The 27394-nt window shown below is 31.6% G+C and overlaps 4 protein-coding genes across 6 annotated transcripts; 2 read left to right on the top strand and 2 right to left on the bottom strand.

The window, feature by feature from the left end:
* Positions 1–7763: 7763 nt before the first annotated feature.
* On the bottom strand, positions 7764–13268 carry LOC108823735 (uncharacterized). 2 transcript variants are annotated; one of them, XM_018597010.2, is made up of 9 exons: positions 13148–13268; positions 9210–9558; positions 9065–9098; positions 8770–8967; positions 8604–8693; positions 8441–8506; positions 8256–8347; positions 8123–8170; positions 7764–8023 (listed from the first exon to the last, which is right to left on the bottom strand). In XM_018597010.2, the coding sequence occupies exons 1-9, from the start codon at positions 13152–13154 to the stop codon at positions 7906–7908; spliced, it is 1002 nt and encodes a 333-aa protein (XP_018452512.1). In that variant the 5' UTR covers positions 13155–13268; the 3' UTR covers positions 7764–7905. The 2 variants fall into 2 exon arrangements, with proteins under 2 accessions (XP_018452512.1, XP_018452511.1); XM_018597009.2 differs by lacking the exon at positions 13148–13268 and having other exon boundaries at positions 9210–9959.
* Positions 13269–13954: 686 nt separating this feature from the next.
* On the top strand, positions 13955–15284 carry LOC108823737 (uncharacterized). The gene is made up of 5 exons (XM_018597012.2): positions 13955–14102; positions 14345–14379; positions 14469–14559; positions 14638–14820; positions 14906–15284. Exons 2-5 carry the CDS (start codon positions 14366–14368, stop codon positions 15053–15055), a joined length of 438 nt encoding a protein of 145 aa, XP_018452514.1. The 5' UTR covers positions 13955–14102; positions 14345–14365; the 3' UTR covers positions 15056–15284.
* Positions 15285–18612: 3328 nt separating this feature from the next.
* On the top strand, positions 18613–20378 carry LOC108823982 (dof zinc finger protein DOF5.6). Its single transcript, XM_018597304.2, has 2 exons — positions 18613–18812; positions 19187–20378. Exons 1-2 carry the CDS (start codon positions 18765–18767, stop codon positions 20141–20143), a joined length of 1005 nt encoding a protein of 334 aa, XP_018452806.1. The 5' UTR covers positions 18613–18764; the 3' UTR covers positions 20144–20378.
* Positions 20379–22744: 2366 nt separating this feature from the next.
* Positions 22745–26489, bottom strand: LOC108828302 (nucleobase-ascorbate transporter 6). Of its 2 annotated transcripts, none has more exons than XM_018601944.2 (13): positions 26331–26489; positions 26026–26159; positions 25346–25443; positions 25091–25267; positions 24826–25002; positions 24678–24737; positions 24409–24593; positions 24185–24281; positions 23986–24072; positions 23841–23899; positions 23657–23748; positions 23327–23565; positions 22745–23232 (listed from the first exon to the last, which is right to left on the bottom strand). In XM_018601944.2, exons 2-13 carry the CDS (start codon positions 26132–26134, stop codon positions 23014–23016), a joined length of 1599 nt encoding a protein of 532 aa, XP_018457446.1. In that variant the 5' UTR covers positions 26135–26159; positions 26331–26489; the 3' UTR covers positions 22745–23013. The 2 variants fall into 2 exon arrangements, with proteins under 2 accessions (XP_018457446.1, XP_018457447.1); XM_018601945.2 differs by having other exon boundaries at positions 26231–26389.
* Between the last annotated feature and the right edge of the window lie 905 nt (positions 26490–27394).

Here is a 27394-nt window from a genome sequence, read left to right as displayed (position 1 = left end):
CTGCTTTTTATAGCATACCTGCGCTCTCATCATTGTGGTTGTGGGAAACATAAAACTCTTTTCAGAAATTGTATAGGTAATTACTAATTAGACTATGCACCACCGATCCTCTACTAGCGAGTTTTTTTTTAATTGTTTTATTTATGGATGAAAGTGCATGTCACACCAAGAGCTATGTAGATTTATGCTAAATATTATTAATTTGATCATCTTACCATTCATAATGCATAGTTTACAAAAAAATGTCATATGATTAATTTGCTCATCTGTGAACTGATTACATCCACTCATAATGCATAGCTTACAAAAAAAATGTCATATGATTAATTTTCTCATCTGTGAACTGATTACGTTACCATTCATAATGCATAGACTTACAAAAAATGTCATATGATTAATTTTCTCATCTGTGAACTGATTACGTTACCATTCATAATGCATAGCTTACATAAAAATGTCATATTATTAGTTTTCTCATCTATGAACTGATTACGTTACCATTCATATATAATGCATAGCTTACAAAAAAATGTCATATGATTAATTGTTTCCCATATCCAGAAAGAGTGCTCTTTGTCGTCGCACATGCACTCGTGAACGTTAATTTCCTACTTGAATGCCATATGATTTTCTCAGCTATGCATTATGAATGGTAACTTAATCAGTTCTTTTTTTGTAAGCTATGCATTATGAAAGGTAAAGCAAACAAGTGTCTTCGGACTTGATCTTCTAGCAAGTGCTGTGATGTTGTTGGTTGATTCGTTATCATGCTGTTTAATTTGCGGTTAAGTCAAACTTATTGTGAATACTTAAATATTCATTTCAGGATGGCACACACTCAAGTTGAGAAGAGAGATGTGGACATAATCATAATAAGTCTCATCCTTGGAACCGTGGCAATTCCCACATACCATGCAGCTGTAGACGATATGACACCAAACCGAATCCACAGTGCAATGTTTTTATTTGCAGCTGGTATCTTGGGATCAGGAGTAGCCACCTTCATTAGAAGCCATCTCAAGGGTAGATCACTAATTCGATCATGTCAGGATGCTCTATGGTCTCTACTCTGCTTTCTGGTTGGTGGCTTTATTCCATTTCTAGTCGGTACAATGATACAAAACCGAGTGGAGAGAATCATCTTACTCATTGTGTTGACAAGTCTCCTCATCGGCCTGGTCCTCATCATAGACTTTCAGCTGAAAAACAGAAGCAACCAAGAACCACGTGTAAAATCATATTACACAACGTGGGGCTTTACCTTAGTTGCTATTGGTGGTATTGTTTTTTTCTCTGACATGTCAAACCAGCTGAGTAGAAAAGCATAAACCCACTAGACCTTATTAAATTATGGTGTAGTTTTGTATTTATTCATATATTTTAGAAGGAACCATTAGATCTCTCTTTTCTTCATTCACAAATAAAATCTAATTATTTATTAAGGTTAATAAAAATTTAAACATTCTAACTTTTAACGTGTAAACGAAAAAATACTTCATAAATAATAGTATAACTATTTTTAAATTCTTTGCCAGGTTTTGCAGATATTTTCTATCTTAGGTGGTATATTAACATGTCTATATATCTTATTATATAAAGCTTGGTTCTTGAAAGTTACTAATTAACATTATTGCGATATGTGTCAATAATTTTTTTAAGATTGCAACATGTGTTAATGTATATTATAATTAAAAATATATATTAAGATAATAACAAAAACAAATTTTGTTAAAAAGTAATTGTAAGTATATCTAATAGTAATTTTCTATTTTAAAATCCTAAACAAAACATAATTGCAAATGATTATTTAATAGTAATTTTCCTTTTCATATTTTTAAAGAGGTTAAAATTTATAATGATATAAAATATATACTAAGATAACAAAAAATGAATTTTGAAATTGATTTAATAATAAAAAGGAAAATTTTAAAAATACTTAATAATATTCTAAAATTACTTAATAGGAAACTTGGTTCTTCAAAGTTGTTAATTAACATGATTATGACACATGACATTTATATATTTAAAATTGTGATATGTGTTAAACTACTTCATAATTTAAAATAAATATATATGATAATAAAACGATTTTTGGTGAAATTAATTATATAGTAAATTTCGATTTTAAAAATCTTAAACAAAATATTATTTCAAAATATTATTTAATAGTAATTTCCTTTTTTAATAATGTGACATGTTTTAGAATATCTCATGATTAAAACAATTACTTAATAATATTCTAATTGTGAAATTACTTAACAATTACTAAAATAAAAACAAAAACGAATTTTGAAATTTATTTAATAGTAAAAAATAAATTTTAAAAATTACTTAATAATATTCTAATTGTTAAAAATATACTAATAAAATTAAAAGTTAAAAAAAATTCGTAAATATTTAATAGTAAAATTTAATTTAAAAAAATTAAAGAACAAAAATCCAGAATGGGATCCTCCGTGTGAATATAAGTTATTTAATAGTAATTTTTTAGAAAATTTCCTTTTTACAATTCTTAAAGAATAGAAGTTTGTAAAATAACTTATTTAATACTAATTTTCCTTTTCCAAAATCCAAAAAGATAATTGTAAAAGATTATCTGTTATTAATTTCCTTTTAAATTTTTGAAATTTTTTAAAATATCTCATGATTAATAAAATATATAGCAAGATAATAATTGTTTTTTTTAAAGTTATTTTAGAATTATTTATTGGTATTTTTCTGCACTTTTTTTTACAAAAAAATAATTTGAAAAAATAATTTTTGTAAATCTTTAATAGTAAAATTTAATTTTAAAAATTATTTAATAGTAATTTTTAGAAAATTTCCTTTTAACAAATCTTAAAGAAGAGAAGTTTGTAAAATAACTTATTTAATACTAATTTTCCTTTTCTAAAATCCAAAAAAAAGATAAACGTAAAAGATTATTTGATATTAATTTTCCTTTTAAAATTTTGACATCATTAAAATATCTCATGATTAATAAAGTATATAGGAAGATAATAAAACAATTTGTTTAAAAAAAGTAAATTTAGAATTATTTATTGATATTTTCTGCACTTTTTTATTTACAAAAAATTAAACAAAAAACATTTGTCCAATAATTATTAATACTATTTTTCGTTTTCTAAATTTCTAAAGAAAATATATTGTAAAACAATTTGATAGTAATTTTCATTTTCTAAAATTTTAAACATAAGAAAATAAAATTGTAAGAGAATGTTTAATAGTAATTTTTTTTCTTCAAATCCTAATAAGAAAGATTTATAGACTAATTATTTTAAGTATTTATTATGAATAATTTATTTTCCTATTTAAAAATCATAAACCAAAAAGAACTATACATATCTATATATATGATTCAACTCTATAATTTAAAAAAATAATAATAATAAACCGAAAAGAATTATAATTATACATATCTATATATGTGATTAATCTCTCTCATATATTGTCAAGACACACAAGAAAAATATCTGGTGAGTTTTCCTACATGTTATTTCACATATTCGCGTGTTATCTTTTTTTTTTTTGGTGTCACATGTTGAAGAAATATTTAGATATCCTCATCTTTACATTAAACTGATGTTGAATATTTTTAAAAAGAATATAATTGTCATGTTGTTATACATTAGTTATTGTTACAATTATACTTAGGCGTTTGTACATATATAGATGTAGGGGTGAACATGAATCGGATATCCGGGTTTTTGGAGATATTCTGATCCGATCCATTTTATCAGAAAAATCAATTATTTGATCCAATTCGATCTGTAGCCACACGGATATTCGGTGCTCTGGATATTCCGATAATTTTAGATTTTCGACTAGATATCCGATTCGATCCGTAAAAATAAATTAAAATTAGTAAATAAATATTAAATTCCAAAAATAAGATAAAATAATAATAACATTTTATTACAAAAATAAAAATTATTACTTTTTAAAATTCTAATAAATAACTTAATAAATTTATTAAAACGTACTACAAAACTTATATACAATATAATATTTATATTAATTATATATATAAACGTGACATACATGTATATCTATTGTGACTAAGTTAATGCGACTATTGTGCTTATGTGTGTATGCTTATGTGTGTTTATTCTTATCAACATATAAAATTTGGTTATGTTGTTGTAGATCATGCTACTATGAAATTTAAATCAAAGATAACGACTTTGCAATGGATTGTTGTAGGTCATGCTATTAAGGAATTTAAATCAAAAAGAAAGATTTTCCAATAGAATAGTGTTACTAATAACTCGCCTATAGAACATGAATATTGAAGTCGAAATCCTAACCGGAAGTTATGTGGAAAAACGGATTTTATTCCTAGAATAAGTCTTATACCAACATATGCAAGATGACCTTTCAAAATGAAAAAACTTCAATTTCCTATAAGAGTGTTCAATGAAATGACTATCAACAAGAGTTAAGGTCAAAGCTTAAAAGGTTGATCTATTTGTCAAGTCCAGTCTTACAATTATATGTTGCACTATCAAGAGTCATTACAACTGGAGAACTTCAAAATTTTAAAACATAGCGACAATAGTGTTTTACAAAATATTGTATATAGAAAAGATGTTAAAGTCACACAATGAATGCTAAAGTAAATAAATTTGATTTTTTATCTAGAAATATATTCGATATTTAGCTGACTATCGATAAAACATATTGACTTGTGTTATGTAATATTAATAATTTTTAATTGTGTCGTTTTTAATTTGTCTTACACAATATAAACAATACAGAGAGTTCACAGTTCTATATGTTTCAATTAACTATAGCTAATATTATTTTTTAAAATAATAAAATGAAGTATTTATTAAAAAAAATAGCAATGTACTATTTAAAACATCATTATTATTGAAATAGAATATCAATCAAAATTTATGTAAGAAAACAGATTATTGTTATTAAAATATCACCAATATATACTGAAAATCCAAGAACTAACATGAGAAAAATATTTCCAATTTTTTATGTGTTCGTGATATTTTCTAAAATATGTTTAATATGTAAGTGCTTTTTAAATTTGAACACAATAATAAGCATATATATTTTTATAAATAAAAATTTTCATATATAAATAATTTGATGTTTAACTAATTATTTTAAAGACATAAATAATATCATCATGCTAATTTTTTGAATTAATAAGGTATAAACTAATAAGTATTCATAAGAAGATTATACCCGCATATGCGGGAAAACCACCTAATATAAATATATATATATAGTATTTTAATATTACTAAATTAAATTTAACATAAATTTAACTATGATATTATCATAAAAGTTTTTTAATTATTATCAAGATAATGATAAATTATCATTAAAATTTATAATTAAGCATAAAATGACTAAATCTAAAATTATGAAGAACATTACAAATTATATATATTAAAAATAACTAACTATATATATATAATCAAAACTATTAATTAAAATTAGTAAGTATATAATAAATAACCAAAATTTCATAAAATTATGGAAAACATGACAAATAAGCAAAATAACATAAAACTATGGAAAGTATATCAAATCATAAATCACTTCATAAGTATAACCAAAACTATTGATTAAAATTATTAAGTATATAATAAATAACCAAAATTTTCTAAAACTATGGAAAATATGACAAATAAGCAAAATAGCTAAAACTATAGAGAATATGACAAACCAGAAAAATCATTTCATAAATGATTGTATATATTATTGATAAATATTTCCTCCCGAGTGGTTATCTAGTTTTTTGTATACTAATTATTTAAATTCATATATATATATATATATATATATATATATATATATATATTTGTTTCTCCCGTAAAACAGATTCTATATATTTGCTGATTTCCTCTCTCTTTTTATCCTAATCCTAATATAAATCAGAGAAACTTCATCGTTGAGTATAAGTTGCGACTATCTATAAAATTAGGGTAACCAGATCATTAGCTTGGATCACCACCATCGTTTTATATATTTACTATAATATTAATATTGCAGTAATTGAAGAGATGATGACAGTGTACAACCTTGTGGTGACTTATCTACTTTTTGTTGTAGCAATCATTTGGTTCGACGTCATCGTTTATATATATTATTACGAAGAACAACTAGCAGAAGAAGAAGAAGATGAAGACATCGAACTTGGGAATGATAATCATTGTTGTGGCCTCTGTCATGAAGATGTCAAAGCTTTCTCCGAGATCCTTCGTCTATCAAAGTGCGAACATATACGATCCAGATTCTCTCAACTCAAAAAAGATTTGACTTATAATTTTTTGATAAACGCAACTTTTTAGATTGAAAGAAACAGAGTATCTCTGTTTTTTATTCATATGAATTACGAGCAGCTGAGTTTGTAATTAATATTTTGCATATTTGAGTAACTTAATTAATGTTTTTAATAGTATATTTTTAGCTTGCTACCTTAATTTATGCGAGGTTATTCCGGAATCTTATCGTTAAAGAGAATCCTTATCATACTTATTAACTTGATCTCAGTACATTTGACTTAATTTGATTAATTCAATATATACTAACATCTTAATTGGATTGAATTGTCGGTATCCTCATTGTGTATATTATAACCCCAAAACGTTAATATAACACATATCAATTAACAAAAAATGTAATTATTTCTCTGACTATACCATAGTAATAAAATAACTAAACCAAAAATACGTATACTAGTCAAGGGTTTGATTCGAATGGGGAGAGGATTGTAATTTAGTTCAGGACGCTAAATCCTAAAACAGTATTACTTCGGAAGAAATTCGAAGGCATCAAAATCTTAATTACTCCGGAGTATAATATATATAACTATATAATTATGCATATGTCGAAGTATATATCTTTAGTTTTTTCTTTTCTTTCGTCGTTGAAATAGTTTATGAAGTTTTGAAACCTTAAATAGCGAGAAATTTTTAGTGCTGTGAATCAGGGAAGGATGGTGTTGACGGTAAGTACAGAAGAATTTCAGAATGCCCTTATGGTGCTCGGTTTTGTATTGTTAATGCTGTTTGGTATATTACCGGACATTCTGGCGGAACGTCGTGAGGTAATTCTCGAAGAAGAAAGACGACGTGGCCTCAAAAAACCGTCAGATAACCTCAAAAACTGTGTATGCGTCAGCGGAACGGATCAGTGTCCAGTCTATCACGAGGATCTCAAGTCACTCGAAAAAGCACTTGATAACTCTAAGTGCAAGCACATTAGAGCCATCTTTGACAGCTTTAAACCTAACCCATAGGTTTAAATTGCTAAATCTTTATTTCTACCTAACCCATAGGTTTAAATTACTCAATCTTTATTTCTCTGAAAGACTTTGTTACTTGGGTTGTTTTAAGACTTCAATTACGCATTAGATTTATGAGAACGTTTGGAGAATTTCAAACTCGTTTTTACTTACGCGTATTGCCTTATTTGATACTAAGAGTTTATTTGTATCTATGATTCTTTGCGCACATCAGTCACATTTCCTACATGTTTGGGAGTAAGAAGTGTAGGAACATTTATATATAGTCTAGATGACGTTTTGAGTTTTGTAATTTAATGGAATAGTGTATTGGAAGTCCAGAGTGAAATCCACTATTAGTTCATAAACAGCTCATAACATGTCCAATGAAAGCTAGCTAGCCAATCTCTATAAACTTATAAACAAATTAATGAATAAGTTACTGCATTTTGCACTTTTAGCATGCTCCTATTGTCTAAATTGTCATTTTTTTCAAGCAACCACTTATTCGATATGCGCAAAGAATATTAAATCATATTTATAAGCATGAGTTTGTTGCTTCACACTTTTGTTTTTGTTTCCTTCTGTATTTTCACACAAAAACATCTACTTAAATCAGACTTTCATTCAAACGTGGTTGCTTTCTATGCAAGCTACTACCGAGGACTTTGGTAAGACTCAGGGAACCATCTCTGAAGAAGCCGATGTTTTAGCTTCACCAACAAGGTAAAGGCTCCATAGCATGGCAAGTGCATCACTGCAACTGAGAAGTACCTGTAAAAAAAATGCCACATAATTAAAATGTAAACATCCCTAAATATCCAACGAAACAATGGAGAAAACTGAAAAACATTTATGAAATTTTCAAATTACCATAGTGGAGCATAGTGGGATGCTAAGTCCAGGAATGGGTAAGGCCACCTATTAATAAACAATAAGTGATTACTGTCAAAAGTTAAGAGTGATTACATCAAAAGAAATCAGTGGAATTTGTATGAAATGTTACCATATATGGACTAGCGAGTGGAGAGTCCATTGGAATAAAACATAAGCTATTGTCCATAAGAAGAAGTAAGCAATTCTGAAGCATGGAAAGCTCTGTAATAATGAAAACTCAATCATCAATTAAGAATAAATCAATGAGTATGTAGCAAATACTGTATATTTCGTTTGTTAGAATCTGAGATATACCAAAGAGTTCAAAGCAGCATCACCAAGCAAGAAAATTGCGTTAAGAGAGTGCATGCTGATCACCAGCTGCAATATTGGTCACATATATTTTCTACTATGAATTGATCACAAATGTGTTTATATAGTGAATCAAAAAATGAAAATAGCTTATTAGGTTGCATACCACATTGAGGCTATAATCATGAATCTCAAGGAAAGGAACAATGATGAACCAGAAGACACAGTCAGTGAGCAAAACTGCACCTGCATTCATCTGTTTCACCCGATATCCAATAAATCATAAAAATCAGATTATATTGTGCATGATTATGGATTTTGATTTTAATTACCTGAAATATTATCTGGAAAACATATCCCCAAACACCGGCTAGATTACTGGAGTATTGACTCTGTTGAAGAGTATGATCAGAGCCTTTGGATATCGCTCTCTCTGAGTCTATGGACATGGCCTCAGTGCTATCTACTCTATCACCAGCCACTCTTTTGTTGTATTGGTAACATCCATGCAGCGAAAGAAGCGAGCCTAGCTGTTAAAGAAAAAGTACATAAAAATGTAAGAAACTTGAATAGTGTCACAAATAAATTAAATAAGCATAGTAAACATGTTTTGAGATTGAACATTACTCCAAAATAGAGAGTAATCAAAGCAAAAGTCCACCTGCAGATCAGAACAAAAGAGACAACAAAGGAAAAATAACATTAAACACCAACAAAAAAAAAACAGAGATATTGTTTTTGTATCCATTCTCTAAAGATAGGTAGAGCTTACTGTGTATAGTAGAAGAAGATGGTAGGTCCATCAACAACTCCAATAACGATAAGCATAATGAGAAGAACAAGAAAGGCAACAACCCGAAAGGCAAGAAGCCAAGCTGGGTGAATATTGCGTAGACAAGGCCTCCAAGTCTCATCTTCATATACATTACCCGACCACTCTTTCTCTCCACCGTCTCCACCTTGTTTCCGGCGAAAGCCTTCGTATTTGAATATAAGAAAAGCGGTAATAACCATTGCTATAGCCATCCATATGCAGCAGATCATAACCCTCCAGTTAAACCAGTAGCTTGATGCTGTTGTGTCCACTATTGTGGTTGATGGATGCCAAGCATCTTTTAACTCTGCATATGAAGATGGTGATGATAATAACGATGATGATGATGAAGCCATTTTGTCCCAATGTTTGAGAATAAACAAAAACAGAGTAAAGACTAAAGACAGTGTGGGATTATTTAGAACAATATGTAGGGGGATTTGAAAGCTTGAGTCACGAGGTGGTTAAAGATAATTGATGAAGCAAAGGGAGAGATTCGAAGCCTTAAGAGCATGTGTTATTGCACATAAAGATGAAGTAAACCATGACTAAAGAATCTAGCTGATCAGATTTGAAAGAAAAATGTTTTAATAAAGAAAAAGAGAGAAAGAAAGTGAATAAAGATGAATAAGATGGAGCTGATGTCGAAGCTAAGGAAAGAAATGATCCTTGCAATAAAAATGCAAAAAAAAAAGAAGACTGTGGATGTGTAAGAGAACACGATTCTTTGCTTCTTTGCTTTAGGAAAGACAAGTATTTTTATACAGTGTGAGAGAGAGCTAAATAGTTTTAAAAAGTTTTTTTTTGTCAACAAATAGTTTAAAAAAGTTAAATGCTCAAATTTATCAACAAAAAAAATAGCACAATTTTCACTATTAAATTTTCCATGTGTATGAAATGGTAATGGATTCGAGGCACTTGGTTGAGGATTTATGTCTTGAAAGGAATATGTTTATTTTAGATTTCTATTTGGCGTATAGTCAAATTGATGCATTGATACATTGATACATGGGAGTAATATAGACACGTATATGCGGATAAATTGTTGAATATAAATTTATGTTTAGATGCTCAAGAATCTATAAAGATGTAATAAAATAAAAGGCATTTCGATGTGGAGTCTCAATCTTTTTGCAAATACCCAAAAAAAGAGAGTATAAAAAAAGCTTTAAAACTCTCAAACATACATTGGGACATATGCATTGTTTATGTGTCCTTTCTCTTTCGTTATACTATATGTTACGTATCACATGTAAGACACATACGTGGATATGTGTATACGCGTATAAATACAAAGATTCCAAGTGGGGAGGAGACAGATATGGCTTGTGTTTAGTTAGGTTATACAGTTCCGCCACTTAAAAAGGGAATAAATATATATGTGATATTATATTAAATAAAAATGAAAAATAAAGGATATATTTGGGAGCTCTCTAAAGAATTATGAAATGTTTCTTTTTGACGATTTTGATGTGTCAATAACAAATAAAAAATTAATTAAGGAAAACATCTTTGATGTGGCTAGTATATTTTTATTAAGCTAAATGTAATGATAGATTACTTTTGGTCAAAGGCAACGAGTGGGACACATCAAACCCAAACCGAAGACTTTAATGAGGTTTCAGATAAACATGCAAAGACCAGAGAATGGGACCCTTTCTCATTCTTCTTAATAAAATACTTTTTTTTTGGTAAGATGTTAAGAATATTAAGAATATTATTATTCTTAATAAATACTTTCAATAGTAATTTTTATATTCCAAGTTCCAAGTTCCAACTTCTACTGTATATGTTTGAGAACAAATGTTTTGAGTTTGAAACTTGAATGGAAAGTTATTTGAAATGGATCACGTGATGAGTAGTAAGATTTGGCAAATGTATGCGCAGATGGCTTGTTTGCTTGTGAATTCCCCTCCTCAAATGGAGTGAACTTTATTTATTTAAATGAATGAATGCATGTTTGATAAAAAAAAAAAAGAGTAGTAAGATTTGAAGAATGTGGCTAGTGTATTTAATAGTCGTGACTAGTATAGTTGAAGCAAATAAACAGCATTCAGAACCAAGTTGAATCAAATTAGAATATAAGTTTTGCAAGTGTAACTAATTTTGAACAAAATGCTTTTGAAATTTTAAAATTTAACCAATATGTATCTACATATATAAATTTATATATATGTACATTTCAATATAGCTATACCTCACTCAAACTATGCCTCAAAAATGTACCACGACAGTATCCTTCGTTGGTGCATTGTAGATCCTTGCAACGATCCTGAACAAGAATGAGCGACACATAATGTTGAAATATTTGCTTCAATCTTGTTTTATGGAATGATCCGTATGTTTGCAACCTAGATTGTGTCTGATTAATTTGGTTACGTGATTAGCTTAATGTCTAGTTGGTTAATTCATGCGGCTTCTAAAACATTTTAAATATGTAGAAGAAATCATCAGTACACTCAGGTGTAAGTAATTGTGTTTTATCATAAAAGTTGAACAATTAAACTCACTAAGAAATGTTTTGAAAAAAAAAATGCTGGAAATTAGTTAGTAACTATTTCTGGTGGGGTTTACTTGTTTAGATTTTCTCCTTGATGATAGTGCATGGCTTGCTGAATACGATAAAGTATCTATTAAAAAAACAAGTACGATTAAATCAAGAAAAAGCTGTGTATTTTTAATGGGCCATCATAAGGAATGCTTATTGGTAACTCCAAGCAAGAAGAAAAAAAAAATCTTTGCATTAATTAAAATAAACCAAAATATACGATCCTAGTGGACCAGCCTTGGGAAATGCTTATTGGCAATTCCAAAAGATTTTGATTCCTAATGCTGTAAGACTTTTGTCTCTTGCCATACAACAGCCACTGCAATTTAGGCATACAATTAAAAGACATAACACTCCTACATGCTAGTATGTGATTAATATTTGATCAAATACTCTATTATGTGTATTGTTCTTTTTTTTTTGAAAAAAAGTTATGTGTATTGTTCTTGCAGAGCATCAAGTTGATTAATCAAATCTATTTGGGCCTGTGTTAAGAATCTAACAAATAACGGCTTTCATGGCTTTGTTAAAAGCTATCTTTTCCAAATAAATCAAATAGATTTGAAACGATCAACGAAAGACCAAAAAATAAAGTTGTGGGATTTATGAGTCATGGGGAAACCATTTCTGTCGGCAGACTCCTTTTCCTTCAATTATTTTTTGCTTTGTTGAATTATCATTGAAGAAAAACACACTTGACATTGAAAATGCTCCAACTAAATAAGAAATTTATAAACAAATAAAGTTGATTTTTAACTCCAAATTTCAAGCATATAGCTTAATTGTGTAGATGCATTTGTTTTGTTTTTTTACCAAAAAAAGTTATATTACATTTTATAATAGGTGAGGCTACATGTCGGTCACGTTGGTTCGAAGAGGAATTGAGGATTTATGTGTGACATAGGGACAGCTGCCACAAACAGAACCAAAAGACGACAGCGACGCGACTTGGACGCTAAGTAAACGCGTTTACAACTAAAACTGATGTTAGCTTCACGTTACTACTACTACATTCTATTTTCAAATCGACAACACACAATACTATAACAATATTTCCATCTTTTTTTTTTTTGGTTGTAAATGAATATTTCCATCTTTTGTCTTTATTTTTCAATGAACAAACTCGCAAGGTTTCTTTCACAGTTTGGTTTCTCTAAAATGCACACCACATTATTAAAAATATATAGTTTGATGTTTATACATTGTTATATCGCATTATAATAAAACTACTTTTATAAAAATATAAAAACTAGATCACATTATCGAAGATGTATTGAAAATAGAAAAACAATGCTTTTTAATGGTTATATGATGAAATGCTAAACTAGATACAGAAAGAGTTTGGTACCTTTCATGGATTCACAATCTTGAAAGTTAGAAAAGAATCGCCCAAACGAAAAGAAAAGAAAATGTTGGAAGAAACCAACATGATGATGTTTATATAACAAACAAAAAAAATGTTCAAGAAAGAAAAAATATGAGTAAGTGAAATTTAAGAAAGTGTGGGAAGCATGAGGAGCTTAATTTAAAAGCAATGAGAGGAGCCTTGCCAAATTGGGGTTAACTAAAGGTAGTTAGTTAGCTTAGCTTACATGTTTCAAGTTCTTTTGTTCTCCAAAGCAAGAATCTTGTGTCCTAATTCTCTTTCATTTTATTAACAACTTATAAGATTACGAGTTTTTTCTATATTGGTATGTTGTATATAATCGAGACGCCGCATACAATATCGTTTCTAAAGAGTGAATGTCAAAATTAATTAAACTCATATATCCTCTTCTAAAATTCTAATAATTTTTAGAATCAAAAACGTTAATGTTCAAAAAAAAAAACGTTTTTCGAATTTTAGTTTCATTTCAAGTTTACTTCTTTTAAATCTTTAAAAAATTAGGTGTTTTGCGTCACATGTGAATCTAAAATATTTATTTTAAAAACATTTTATGCAAGGTGTAAAAGGCAAACGTTACCCAAACACAAAACGATAGCTAGTGTGACATTATCGTTGGGCCTGAAAGTTCACCAAACTAAAAAAAAAGAAAGGATGAACCCTGTGAGAAAAAGCAGGGTGATGTTTGTATGGGCCTAGCGTATAACGTCAGCCCGAACGAACGGGCTCAGCCCAAGTTTTTTTTTTGTTTCGTTTGCTCAAACGATGACGCTTTACTACAGGTTACACACTTCTTGTAGAGTAACAAAGGAAACTGGTTTCTTGCACTTATATGTTCGCCGGCGAGCAGACACGACCAGAACGATATTCCGACAAGCTTCTTCGATCACCAGAAGAAAACATCTAACTAAATAGTTAGGTAAATTCACTTTCTAGCAATTTTCTGCTCTATCTCATCCATACGACCACCGTCTCCGCCGCCGTTAAAAAAATTCCGATATCAAAATTTTCAATTTTTTTTAATCCAATTAATCTCTGCGTTGTCTCCACGTTATTGGGTTTCGTAAAGTGTTTAGCTTTAGCTTTTTTTAATGGTGTGTGGAAAGAAACAATGGTCCTCTGTTTTTGATCTTTGATGTTCCCATTGAATGAATGTTTCAGGAGCAAAACCAACCTCAGGAGATGAAGGACATAATGTATCTATCACCTAATCCATCTTTTTTTTGCTCAAACTTTTATCTTCTTTTATGAATCAAGAATCTATGTGTGGGGGTATTATTTGCAGAGTGAAGGCAAACGCAGGTACGCTTACAAACTTCGAAGTACTCGACTTGCTTAACTCAAGAGGTGCATCAATCACTACATCAGAGTATAAGGTCTGTCTTGCCATGTTGTTACTTTAGCCTTAAAAGGATATTTAGTGAAGTTAAATTACTTTTTTTTTGTTAATTCAGGTGTATGATTACTTGATGGAGACTCCTGCTTGCGTACAAACACTAGAGATCATCACAAACTTCTCTGATCAGTGCCAAGGTTTCAAACTCGCTAAAGCCGAGATTCTCAATATCATCAATATCAGGCCATCTTTTACTTTTGTACCCTCCACCGAACCACCTTCTACTGTCGAACTGACTCCGGTTTGTGGTTTCTTTGTGTTGTTTTCACTATCTTCTTTTACCAGATCTCTGTTTTAAATCTTTGATGATTGCGAGTTTTTTGTAGATCTTAGAGGAGCACCCTGAACGGGGAAAGATCGACGAACGTTGTATACTAGCGCTTGTGGAGGCTTTGCTACCGCTACCGCCTCGTCCTATTGTGGAAGCTGGTGGAGAAAACGAGGAAGAGGGAACAGAGGAGGGTGAACAATCATAACATGGCAACTGCAGTTTTGAGGAATGAGGATTTTCGAGTTAAATTTTTTATTCTGTTTTTTATTTGTATAAGTATCATTTAACGTTTTGAGAGCTTATATGAAGTTTACTAGATGCATACAATATGGTTTCTTCTAGCTGAATGGGTTATTTTCATTTCCATATAACAATGTAGGAAAATATGAACCATATACGACGAAGGGAAAGAAACTCATATTCGTTCTGTTTCATCTTCTTACAGAATTTTTTTATAATATTTATTTTACATTTTTGTAATTTTAATATTTATTGGATATTGACTTATTGTATAACTAGTTGTACTGTGTAATTTTTATAGTTAGTTGAATTATTTAAATTTATATATTAAATACTGTTTTAAAATTATATTATTGAAATATATTAAGTGTCTGCCTATGTGGTAATGCACTTATAAAACAAACTAAAATACATATTATTTTTAATCTAGTTTTTGATTTTAAAATTTGGCTAAAACCAAAAATTAAGAGAGACCAAACAGTATATCATATAAATTCTTACATCTTGACACGATTAGGTCCATTATTTCATGATTTTAAAAGTATAGGTGTACTACCTACACAAATGTAGAGGAATATGTTCTATACAATTATACTAAAAAAGCAAGGCAACTTATTTAAAATACTTTTCTTCTCGAATATTATTTCAAATTTCGTTGGATAAGCATATAGGGTTTGACAACTTGACATAAATGAAATAGGTATCTCAACCTTTATGAAAGCATATGTAATCCATTCATTTTCACGGATACATATAGGGTATATATAAATATTCGTATATATATGGTTAGTAAAAGCATATAGTAGACATAATCAGACCTCTTAATTTACTTAAAACATGTTAGTTATATATAGTGAGAGATGATAAATACATTTTACAATGTATAGTGTTATAATCATAGCATATTGGTGAAAATGAACTCGTATCAGAATAATGCAATAGTTTGTACTTGTACACATTTACATGCATGTACGTACTCCATCTTCCAGATATTAGATATCACATTAATTCATTATTCCACTGTTAATTTATACGGATAATATGATGATGCAAGTACAGATAATGAGTGATGTAATTGGAACAAAGATACGCGGGACAGAGATACTCTTTGCTAACTTTAAAATGTGGTGGGTCTCACTAAATTAGCTATAATATGTGCCAAAGAATATGTCTTCGTCACGCTTAGCTTATCTTATGTGATTTATATTCTCATGTGCACCATCTTCGATGCCCTTTTAGTCTTTTTTTTCCCTTTAGTTTAAAATTTTGTTCTTTTGAAAATCATGTGAAGTGAACCAAGAATGAAGTATTCTCCCTAGATCCTTACAATCTTCAGTCTCCTACTTGTCTCATATAGTTACGAAGCTTTCCCTTCAAAGTTATTTAAGTTTCCGGTTCATGAATAAGTCTAATACAATTTGGACTGTCATTTAACGAAGGTTTAATGAGGTTGCATTGTTTTCCAACATATAAAATTAGAGAGTAATATAACTACCAATATTTGATGTAATACAAACTAAAGATAAATTTAGATCTGTTGTATCTTTTCTTCTTTTTAATGAATCGTAAGGGTAAGTAACTTAGCTAGTATGTATCCCACTATCCCCACAATCACAAATCGTAGTAGCTTGAAATTCTCATAATAGCACAAAATATATACTAGTTTCCCCTTAAAATAATACCACAAACTATTGTCCTGTAAAAACAAAACACTACGATGTCAAAAAAACAAAAACAAAACAAAATACTACACAATATTGTCCTGTGAAAAACATCATTAACATTTTCAGTATTATCATTTATCATTATCAGTATACAATAACCAGCCCAAGTTCGAAATTTAAGTCTCCAAACTCTATATACAGGTACTAAAATTATATGTAATACATCGTAGCCGGTTTACATGAAAACTTTTAGTTAAAAAAGAGAATTATAAAATAGAAAAATTTAAATGGAATACTTTCCTCACAATAATACTTCATTTTCAGCTACTTCGAAATTTTTGCTAGATAGACTTATTAATTTGTCGTAAACAAAAGCAATTAGACTAGTTTTATCCGACGGTCAGGTAAAAATCCTTGAAATTTAAAAAGCGAAATATGTATACTCAATGATAATTAATCGACATGAAAAAAAGTTCAAGTTAGACAATAACACGACTTGATGTCGTACTTAATCGTTTTTAGTTCATTTTGAATCAAAGATCACTTTCAAAGTTATGATTTGCGTTTTTTAGATCTATTGCTACACAAGTAACACAACCAATTCTAAAAATCACATGCATTCATATAAATATAAGTAAAGAACTGCTAGAGGCCTAGAGCCCGCAACTTTTGGCTCATGTTCTCTTCTTTTACATCGATCAAAACTCTTTTAACTTTTGATTCGGAAATTTTGATAAACAGAAAGTATCCAAAGTAATTAACTTACTAATGATTAGTGTTTTTGAAAACCAAAGAAATAAAACTTGAAACAGATTGCCACTTGTAGAAGAAAGTGACAGATGGCAAGAGAATAAATACTTTGCTTGAGAGGAGCGAGCTAGTGGAGCCCATCAATAGGCCCACTAAGTTCGCAAAACTCTTCCTTCTGCTTCTTTCTCGTAAGTCTCAAAACAGGAAAACACAGACAAGAGACTTCGAAAAAGATATTATTCTCTCTTCCACTTTTGTCTCTGTTGTGTGACGATCAAGCCGCTATTTCTGAACTCATCTGACGGCTCAAGTTGTCTTTCTAGGCCTCATGGATCAATCGCAGCCGTCAAATAGATAAAGATAATTGGTCAAGAAGACGTGGACCCACCAAAGGAATGTGGGTCCGAGGTTTTTGGAACCACCGACGCTTTCCTTTTTCTCCGCCACATCCATCCGTATATATGGTCCATCTATACACATAAAGACATATGTTTATATAAATTTATTATTTACAAGATTAAAGTTTGTTTTTCGGTAAAACAAAATCAAAGTTTTCTTTTATCAATGATCACCAAAGTAAGGCGTATTAACTTTTCAAAAATCAAAACTGGAATTTAAAACTGGAAACAGAACATATGTATTGATTAAGTAACTAATGTCTTCACATTTTTGTAAAGGAAATATGAAGAAAATCGTTGAAAAAGATATCTACCATAGAACATTCAAAATTCAAATGATGAACCCATTGTTTACGGTTTGGTGTCCACATAAAAGTAAATTTACAAATAGTTAATACTTATATCCAAAAGTTAATCAAGAGAAAACAATAAACTATGGATCATTTAGATTAGTACGTGGGTTTAGATAAGGTCAATTGCGAAAATGAATAACTAAAGTTCAGATAGCTACAATGAGAAATTTTACTAATTTTTTTGTTAATTTTTTTTGCTTTAAATTATATTTTTAATTGAAATGATATTTTCTATAATAATAACAACATCAGTTTTAAACTAAAATACAAAAGAAAAGAAGTAAAAACAAGTTTGTAAGTGTGAACTAACTTAACTAAGTATAGTAGATGTGGTTTTGAGTGGACACAGCAATCCCGAGGCAAGAAGGGTCCTCTTCTTGCTTCCTTCTTATTCACATCCCCACCCCCAAACTCTTCCATGCCTCATCTCCTTCCTCTCTCCTCTCTCTAGATTCTGTTCATAAACTTGTCTTACAATTCTCACCCTCCCCAAACTAAACAAACACAAAATGGGTCTCACTTCTCTTCAAGTTTGCATGGATTCTGACTGGCTCCAGGTATTTCAGTTTAAAGCATGATTAGATGTCTGTATTTGCGTCTGCATGTACATTTGAAGTTCGTATATTTCTTTCAAAGAACATAAACAATTGCACTGATAAGTGTCCTACGCAAATGGTAGATCTTACACTTTAGAACCTTTTTTCTCTTTTTAGATGTGTTTTCTTTTGTTTCTTATGCTTTATAGTTTTTTTGTCTCATGTAAATACATTTGCAAATGTCTCATGTAAATGCAAATGCCAAAAAATTGTTTGAACCATTGTTCTTTGGCGTGCGAATGATTAACTGTAGCATACACGTACGTTTCTATTGTTCTTTGGTATATGTTTGAAACCTTTTTGTTTTGATATGGTTTTGTAAATTGTAATATTAGGAAGCTGAGTCAGGGGGAAGCATGTTAGACTCGACAACGACTTCTCCATCAGCAGCCGACATACTAGCTGCTTGCAGCACTCAACCACAAGTCTCGGCCGTGGCTGTAGCCGCGGCGGCTATGATGGACGGTGGAAGGAGGCTGCGTCCACCTCACGACCATCCTCAAAAGTGTCCTCGTTGTGAGTCAACACATACTAAGTTCTGTTACTACAACAACTATAGCCTCTCTCAGCCTCGCTACTTCTGCAAAACTTGTCGCCGTTACTGGACCAAAGGCGGCACTCTAAGGAATATTCCGGTCGGTGGTGGCTGCCGGAAAAACAAGAAACCCTCTTCCTCTAATACTTCATCCTCCAAAAAGCCGTCCAGTGACCTTATGGCTTTAGCTCATTCTCATCAAAATTACCAAAATGCCTCTCTAGGGTTTTCACATTTTGGTGGGAATGGGATGATGGGGTCTTACACAGCTCCTGACCATAGTAACGTTGGTTTCTTGGAGAGCAAGTATGGAAGTTTGTTTTCACAGAGCCCTAGACCTATTGATTTCTTGGACGGTAAGTTTGATCTCATGGGAGTGAACAATAATCTGGTCATGGTTGATCATGGAAGTAACGGAGATCATCAACACAATCATCACATGGGTCTAAGTCACGGACTAGGTCTTAACAACAACAACAATGGTGGTCTCATGGATATCTCTACATGCCAGAGACTTATTCTAAATAATTATGACCATCATCATTACAATCATCATGAAGATAATCAAAGGGTAACATCAGTAATGGATGTGAAGCCAAGTCCAAAGCTGTTATCGCTTGATTGGCAACAAGAGCAAGGCTACTCGGAAGGTAGCGGCAACGGAGGCGGAGGGAGATCTGACGGTAGTGGGTACGGTGGTGGTGGTGGTTATATCAACAGCTTAGGTTCGTCTTGGAATAGTTTGATGAATGGCTAAATCGTCCACTAAAACAAACTCCTTGGTTTAATAAACTACTATGAGCACTTTTTTCTTGTCGTCATCAACTAGTAGTAGAGATGCAATTCAATTATAGATGGGGTGATTAGCCAGTTTTACTTTCGTAATTGATTGCTGAATATGAGAGTAATCTTGATTAGTGAGTTAAGAAATTTTTAGTTTTTTGTGTGTTTGTGTGGTTACAAAACTATTATATATCTTCAGTTTCCAAAAACGTGAGATGAATGTAGATGCCCGGTTATATATATTGCGATTTGCGATGTAACTTTCTTTTTGCTATGCAAGAATCAATGTGTGACAACCCGTCCCGTGGACTCCACTGTCCCTTAGATCCTAGGCTCACAGCGCTGCAGCGCATCGATCCCAACTCCTCTCCATTATAAGTTTTCACTAACTTCATAATTAGGTTGTTGGTGAGGTTCGAACCCATAACCTCACTCTTTAACAACTCTCTCACAGAACAAGCTGTCACCAATTAAACTGCAGATCAATTGGTGACAGAAGGTCCACGGGACAGGTTATCACACAATGATTTCAACTTTTTATCCATATTTCCCCTTGATTTTATCTATAAGAGGACGAAAACATAGTCTACGCGCGAGAATATTTGACACTGAAAAGAAGTTCAGACACTTTCAATTCAAGTTTCAAACTGAAATACATTCTAAAGAGTAATTAAGAAATAGAAAGCTAAGCTACTAAAGAGTACATCACAAGAAAAAATTCTCTTAAGGTATATTCACATGAGTTAGCTAAAATAAACGTTAAAAATCAGTGCCAGCTAATAAACAAGATAATTATTTACTAATTCATTTAGCTGGGTCTACATTTGTGTCATCGAGCATGAAGAACAACGGCTTTAGTAGTCTAAAGGATGCTGTGTGGGCTGCTTTGTGTTACTTCCTAGGAGGATTCGTACTATTGTGCATGGAGCTCCTGGTGAAGAACAGATGGGTCAAGGTGGGGCTGAGCATTGCCATTACATCCATGGTGATTGGTGTTGCTATATTCAGCAAGGAGAAGAAGTAAGAAAAGAATTCACTAATTAAAAGTTTCATTCGGTGGGTTATCATTGTAGCTGCCATTAGCATCAGCGTGGGCTTTGCTGACATAGTCCACCGGTTGAGAGCGAGTCCATAGGAGTCTAGTCTTTTCAGTTACTGAATAAATTATTTCCGATTCCATGATATGTTTATCTATTCAACTATTATGATATAGGCTTAAATACAAATTTATTGAGTATGTATGCCTTGAATAACTTATAATTTTTGTTTTATAATTTTTCACATGAATATAGACGATTGATCAAAATTTCAAGTTCACAAGTTGTGCATATTAAAGTAAAGCGCATAACAACATATACATCATGCTAACACTAAAGCGAAGTGAAATATATCTTCTATTTATAAAACCTAAAACATACAACTTGAAACCTTCCTATTGATTTAGATTCAGAAGGGTAAGAGGAAATCCTTTATGGTTGAAACTTCCAAATTGTTGAAGTGGGAGAAGACCTCTTGGACCACAACACCAAGTCACCAATGGATTCCTTGAGGAGAGAGGATGAAAATGGTTGATGGAGGAGAGGAAGACACTCTTCCTTTAACGTTCTTGACCATTCTTGTAGTTTTTTGGTGGAGAAGATGGTGGAAGACATGTTGATTTTGCTCTGTTTTTTGTTTACTCCGTTTCAAAGCAGAGAAAAATAAAATAAAAAAGAAACAACTTGGTTATCTATAAATCGATATGTTATTTAAATGACGTGGGATGTCATGCGCATATGTTTATTGGACGCGTGTTGATCTCGCAACACTTGACTCTTTTTTATTAAATGAAATAAGGAAATGACAACTAAAAATGAATGTAATAATATTCTCTCGTGCAATCAAACCTTATTCACATGCTTACACTACGGTATACAATTTAACTGGGTCTCCTTAAGCCAGTGTCGTATTAAGCATTAATTATTATGAATGCTTAAATTAATTATGTAATGAGTTGATCGGCCTTAAAAAACATCTTAGCTTTTGCTTGTCCTAACAAACAAAAATTGCTTAATGTCTACTCTCCATTTCAAATTAGTCTATGTTTTAAAAGAGGTTTCAAGAAAATGTATTTCTCTCCATTTCAAATTAATCTATGTTTTAAAAAAAAATTGTTTCAAAAATGTATTTTTTCAATTCAATTTTTATTAGATAATAATGATAAACTGTAAATTTCAAAATAATGAATGTATTTATTAAATTTTAATTGATTAAAAATTATAGAAAAAAACAATCACAAAAGCTTATACATTTAATACTAAAATTTATTGTATTTTACTAAAAAATGTGTAAAATTCAAAACATATAATATTTTGAAACGGAGCGAATATATTTTATTGAACATAGACAAAACCTCAACACAAGTGAAGAGCTACTTTCTCAGACCAATTTTTTATAAAAAGGAAATTATTCAACTATAGTTTTTTAGTTTTTACCTATATGTGTACATATTCAATATTATTTTATTATGAATATATTCAACTTTGATAATATCAGTGAATTATTTAGCTAATCTTTTGAGAAAGAAACAAAGAGATCAGGGGAAAACCAAACTAAAGACTAAGAAACTAATCAAAAATCACAAAGTTGTGTACCATTGGATTTACAGAGTCAAAAGCATTAGAAAGAGTAAACAACAATGCTCTTTAAGGTCCATGATCATTAATTTTGTAAATAAGACTATAGAATGCAAGATACTTTTTAGAAGTTTCCAAAGTTGTGAAAGGAACAGAACAAAAGAACTCAGAGGCAACAATGGTGAAACTCTGAGTAAACTCTTTGCTCATCTCTCTCTCTCTTCCGTTTCTAGACAGAAGGGAAGTACTTGTTGAGATTGAAAGGAAGAGAGTAGAACTCTTCGCTTCTTGTGTCACCTTTGAAAGATCTAAACTTATCCCACCAATGCTTCCCTCTGTCTTTCCTTATCGACGAATCTTTCTTGTGCAATGTGTTGTCCAAGAAGAAAGCCACCACACCAGCAACAAAAGGTTCCGAGGAGAACGGGACATTCACCATATCATTGAACTGTCAAAAAGCATGCAAGAGAATTAAGAAGTTTTCATTACAATCAATAGCTTCAGGCCAGCAAAGAATCAGTGAGTTTTGGTTTACTACATACCCAACGAGCGCCTGTGTGGACAGGACCATAGCCTTTGATTGCAGTGTACTCGTTGAAGTACTGAGGGATAGACAAGCCGAGGAAGACAGAGAAGCCTAAGATGAACTTGGTCCTGAAGCTGTTTAAGTTGCAGAACTGAAGAAAACTCAGACCTCCAGCTCCTACGTATGCAAAGAAGAGACAGTACAAAGCAGCGATTATAGGTGCAGGGATTGACGCAAACACAGCTCCAAATTTTCCTGCAATTAACATATAATAAGATCATCAGTAAAAGATAAAAACTTTTAAACAAAAGCTTGTTCTTTCGTTCTTTCACTTCAAAAACTTAACCGAGAATAGAGAAGAAGATCATGAAGCCTGCAGCTATCTGAACAACCCTTCTACTACCAACTCTAGTCAACGCTAACAGTCCAGCATTTTCTCTTCACAAAACAGAAAGAGAAAATAAACTTTCAGACCCAATATATATATCCGGAGAAAATAATCAAAAATTAGACTCAGAGATGATGCTTACATAGAGACAGAAGAACCAGCACCAGTACCGAACAGCCCTGATATCAGAATAGCCACTCCCTGATCCAAAAAAACAAAAACATAACCAGCCTCAGAAACAACTGATTCTATTGCAAGATTATCATCTGGAAGTGTGGCTAAGTTACCTGCCAGCCAATACCACGGCTGAGAATAGAAGGTGGCATCATTGTTGCACTTGCATATCTTGAGACAGCTATGAACCCACCAGTTGACTTCAATGATCATCATCCACACACAAAAGAAACAAGAAAGCAAAAAAAAATGAATAACCAAAATTACAGAGCAAAATCAATCTATATTTAGAAAGCTTAAAATGTGATATACCTCAACTAGAGCAACAAAAGAAGCCATCATCATTGCAAAAGCTTCTCCAGCATCAAATGAAGGTGCACCCCACTGGAATGGCCATGGAACTCTTATCCTGAAAGACAATGAAAAACACTATTCAATCACATGTTATCTGTTTATACTCTGGTTCTTTTTTTTTTTTGTTCTGCTTAAACTGCAAATGTTATTTTTAAAGAGCTGCAGCCACATATCACACTTACCATGGAGCAGCACCTATGATGCCAGCACGATCAGTTCTGCAACTTGTCTGTGTAGTTGGTGCAGCACCGTTGTAAGCCCCACCAACTGTAAGAAGGTGAGCATAGATCCACACAATCACCACAGCGAATATTACAGCAAACCGGTCAAACACATTTTTCCCTGATTTTAGCACATGAGGCAAGTACTGCAAACATGAAAACATGAAAACATAAAATCAGATATCCATTAAAGAAAATCATCTAAAGAGCATAATCCATTTAAATATTACCTGCGAAACAAATACTAGAATAAGAAGCTCAGGCAGTCCAATCTCTATGCACTTTGCAACCTGAAAATGTAAAAAGCAAGTAGCATTTTTTAACGGTCTTCTCATTTATATTGATTTGTAATTGTAGTGTTTCAGTGGCAGCACTTACCCCTGGGAAGCCAAACTCGTATAGACCAAACCCAACTAGACCCACCAGTGGAACAGCTGAGATAGGACTTAAGAACCTAACAACATTACGCCAGAGACCACTGAAACCAAGAATCATCTGTAGAGTTGAAGCAACGATCAAGGCGCCTTGAGTTGCTCTCATAATCCTCTCAAAGCGCTGCAAAAACAATCCAAACATGATTATTTTGCTGTTAAACAATAGCACCAACAATCAGAATGACAAAAACATGAAGTCAGGAGCATACATCTATAGGGTTGGAGGTATCACTGAATCTTCCCGAGAGGATGATGGATATTGTGGTTGGCACAAACGTGTAAGACGCTCCGATTACAGCAGGCAATCTAGTCCCAAAAGTTGTTTGGAGCAAGGTGTTGATGCCGGCAACAAAGAGAATGGTCTGGACCACCTTTGCCTTCTCTTCCTGAAAATAATCAAAGCCAGAGTCACTACACACCACTACCATTCAGTATAAAGCTCATTGAAAGAGGAAGGGCTTTACATATCCACCACCCATCTGGGGAACAAGAGCAGTAGGAATGAGGACTGTTGTACCGAGCATGACAAGGTAATGTTGAAACCCAAGAAGAATAGCTTCAGCTGAAACACACACAATCATGAAAGCGACATGTAAGTCTTATATCAAACTGGATGTAGCTATAGTAAATATGAAACAAAGCTTTATATTCATTTCCACTGAGAATCTCGTCCACAGAGACAGAGCAACAGACACTTAGGTTGTTCTGTAAACTGCACAATTCCAAATCTATGGAAGAGAAGAGACAAATGGTACTCTTTCTCGTTCAGACATTGGTTGAAAGTGGAGGTAACTATAGTAAACATCAACCAAAGCTTCATGTTCATTTTAGGCAAATAGAAAGAAAAAAACACAAATCTTGCCAACAAATCTCGTGTTTTAAAGCAAAACTAGGAAACTAAATCTTGTCAAAACACTTGACAACTACACTATACACCGACAGATTAAGCGAAACTGAAAAAAGCAAAGAGCTTTGGAACTTGCTACAGATGCAACGAATCAGACAACAATCTCTTGATTAAGGCAACATAGGAAACAACTACACATACACCGACAGATGAAGCCAAACTAAAAAAAGGAAAGAACTTTCGAACTTGGAAGGTAGAAGGAAGAAAGAAAAGGAGAGAGCTTTAAAAGGAACTCACGCCAAGGAGGAGGGCTTGTGATGCAGTAGGAGATGTTTGGAAGCTGATCTTTAGGAGGATGTGGTTGAGGTTCGTCTGCTTTCGGTGCTGGAGCTCCACCTCCCGCCATGGCTTCTCTCTATCTCTATCTATCTCTGCAAAAAGTAACATAAACAGTGAGTAAGTTTCGCAAAGAAGGAAAGCCTCTCTAGATCGGGGAATCTACCAGAAAGAAAGAGCTGCAATGTGTAGGTAAAAGCACAAATCTGTGAACTTTATTTTGAGAAAATGAGAGAGAAGAGGAGAGAGAGAGGTTGGTAACTCACATCAGTGGCAGCTTCTGGGAAGAGAGGAGGAGAAGGGAAACGAGTAACAAGAGTGTATGTTTGTGTGTGATGTTTAGGTACAAAAGGTAAAGCAGCACATAGAGAGAGAGAGAGAGAGAGGAGCTTTAATTTTCTACAAAACTCGAGGTGAAATTAAATTTGAAGTTTTTTCAGTCAAAATTTAATGAATCGTGTTTAAGTGTGGGCAAGTCTTGTTGTTAGCAATTTAGTAATCAGTGGATAGATTTTGTAATTAATATTTCTTTAATATACTATTTATGTTTTTGTTTTCTGCTGTATAACATTATAATTATTTTTACATTTACAAAATGGTAAAGTTGAAAATTCCCTTTATAAGTAACTGATAATATAAAATTTTTGATTGATCTTGATTAGAAATACTCCATCCATTTCACAAAATTATATGTTAAAAAAAATATTCAAAAGACTTGATACATTTATTGGATTTTTATTAGTTTAAAATTATGGAAAAAAATAACCACAAAAAATTATGCATTTATTAGATATTATTTTAGTATGTGCAAAAAACTAAAATATGCTTTTATATTGAATTAGAGAGAATAAACAGAGAGAATTAGTTGACAAAAAAAACAGAGAGAATTATACTTTTTAAAGAGGTCATGGATTTTGAACAGGAACAAACAATGGATCAATAAGAAAGAGCGGTGCTGAAAATTGCGCCGTATTTGTGATTAAACAGATATAAATTATATGTCTAGTTTCGAACTAATTGAGAGGGAGTGAGGGATTTAATAAATTGATTGATTGATTAATAACATTAGTACTAAAGATGGAGAAAGATGAAAGAGATGTGAACAAAGGAAGAGACGAGAGGAATCTTTCTTTCTTTAAAGTATGCATTTTTTTAGAAAGTCATTATCTTTTCTTCTTACTAATTAAAGTTGTTAATGTTTTAACTTTTAACCTATCTCCACTCGCTTGAAAATGTTGTCAAATTATTATTACTTTTTCATAATTCGGTATTTGTTGCATTTCTATAAACAGATTTCTAAAGTGTCAGGTTGGTTAGAGGAAAAAACAAA

Source organism: Raphanus sativus, chromosome 9 (genome assembly GCF_000801105.2).
Source record: "Raphanus sativus cultivar WK10039 chromosome 9, ASM80110v3, whole genome shotgun sequence".
NCBI classification, from domain to species: domain Eukaryota; kingdom Viridiplantae; phylum Streptophyta; class Magnoliopsida; order Brassicales; family Brassicaceae; genus Raphanus; species Raphanus sativus.
The sequence above is the reverse complement of the archived record's forward strand: the minus strand, read 5'-3'. Positions and strand labels throughout refer to the sequence as shown.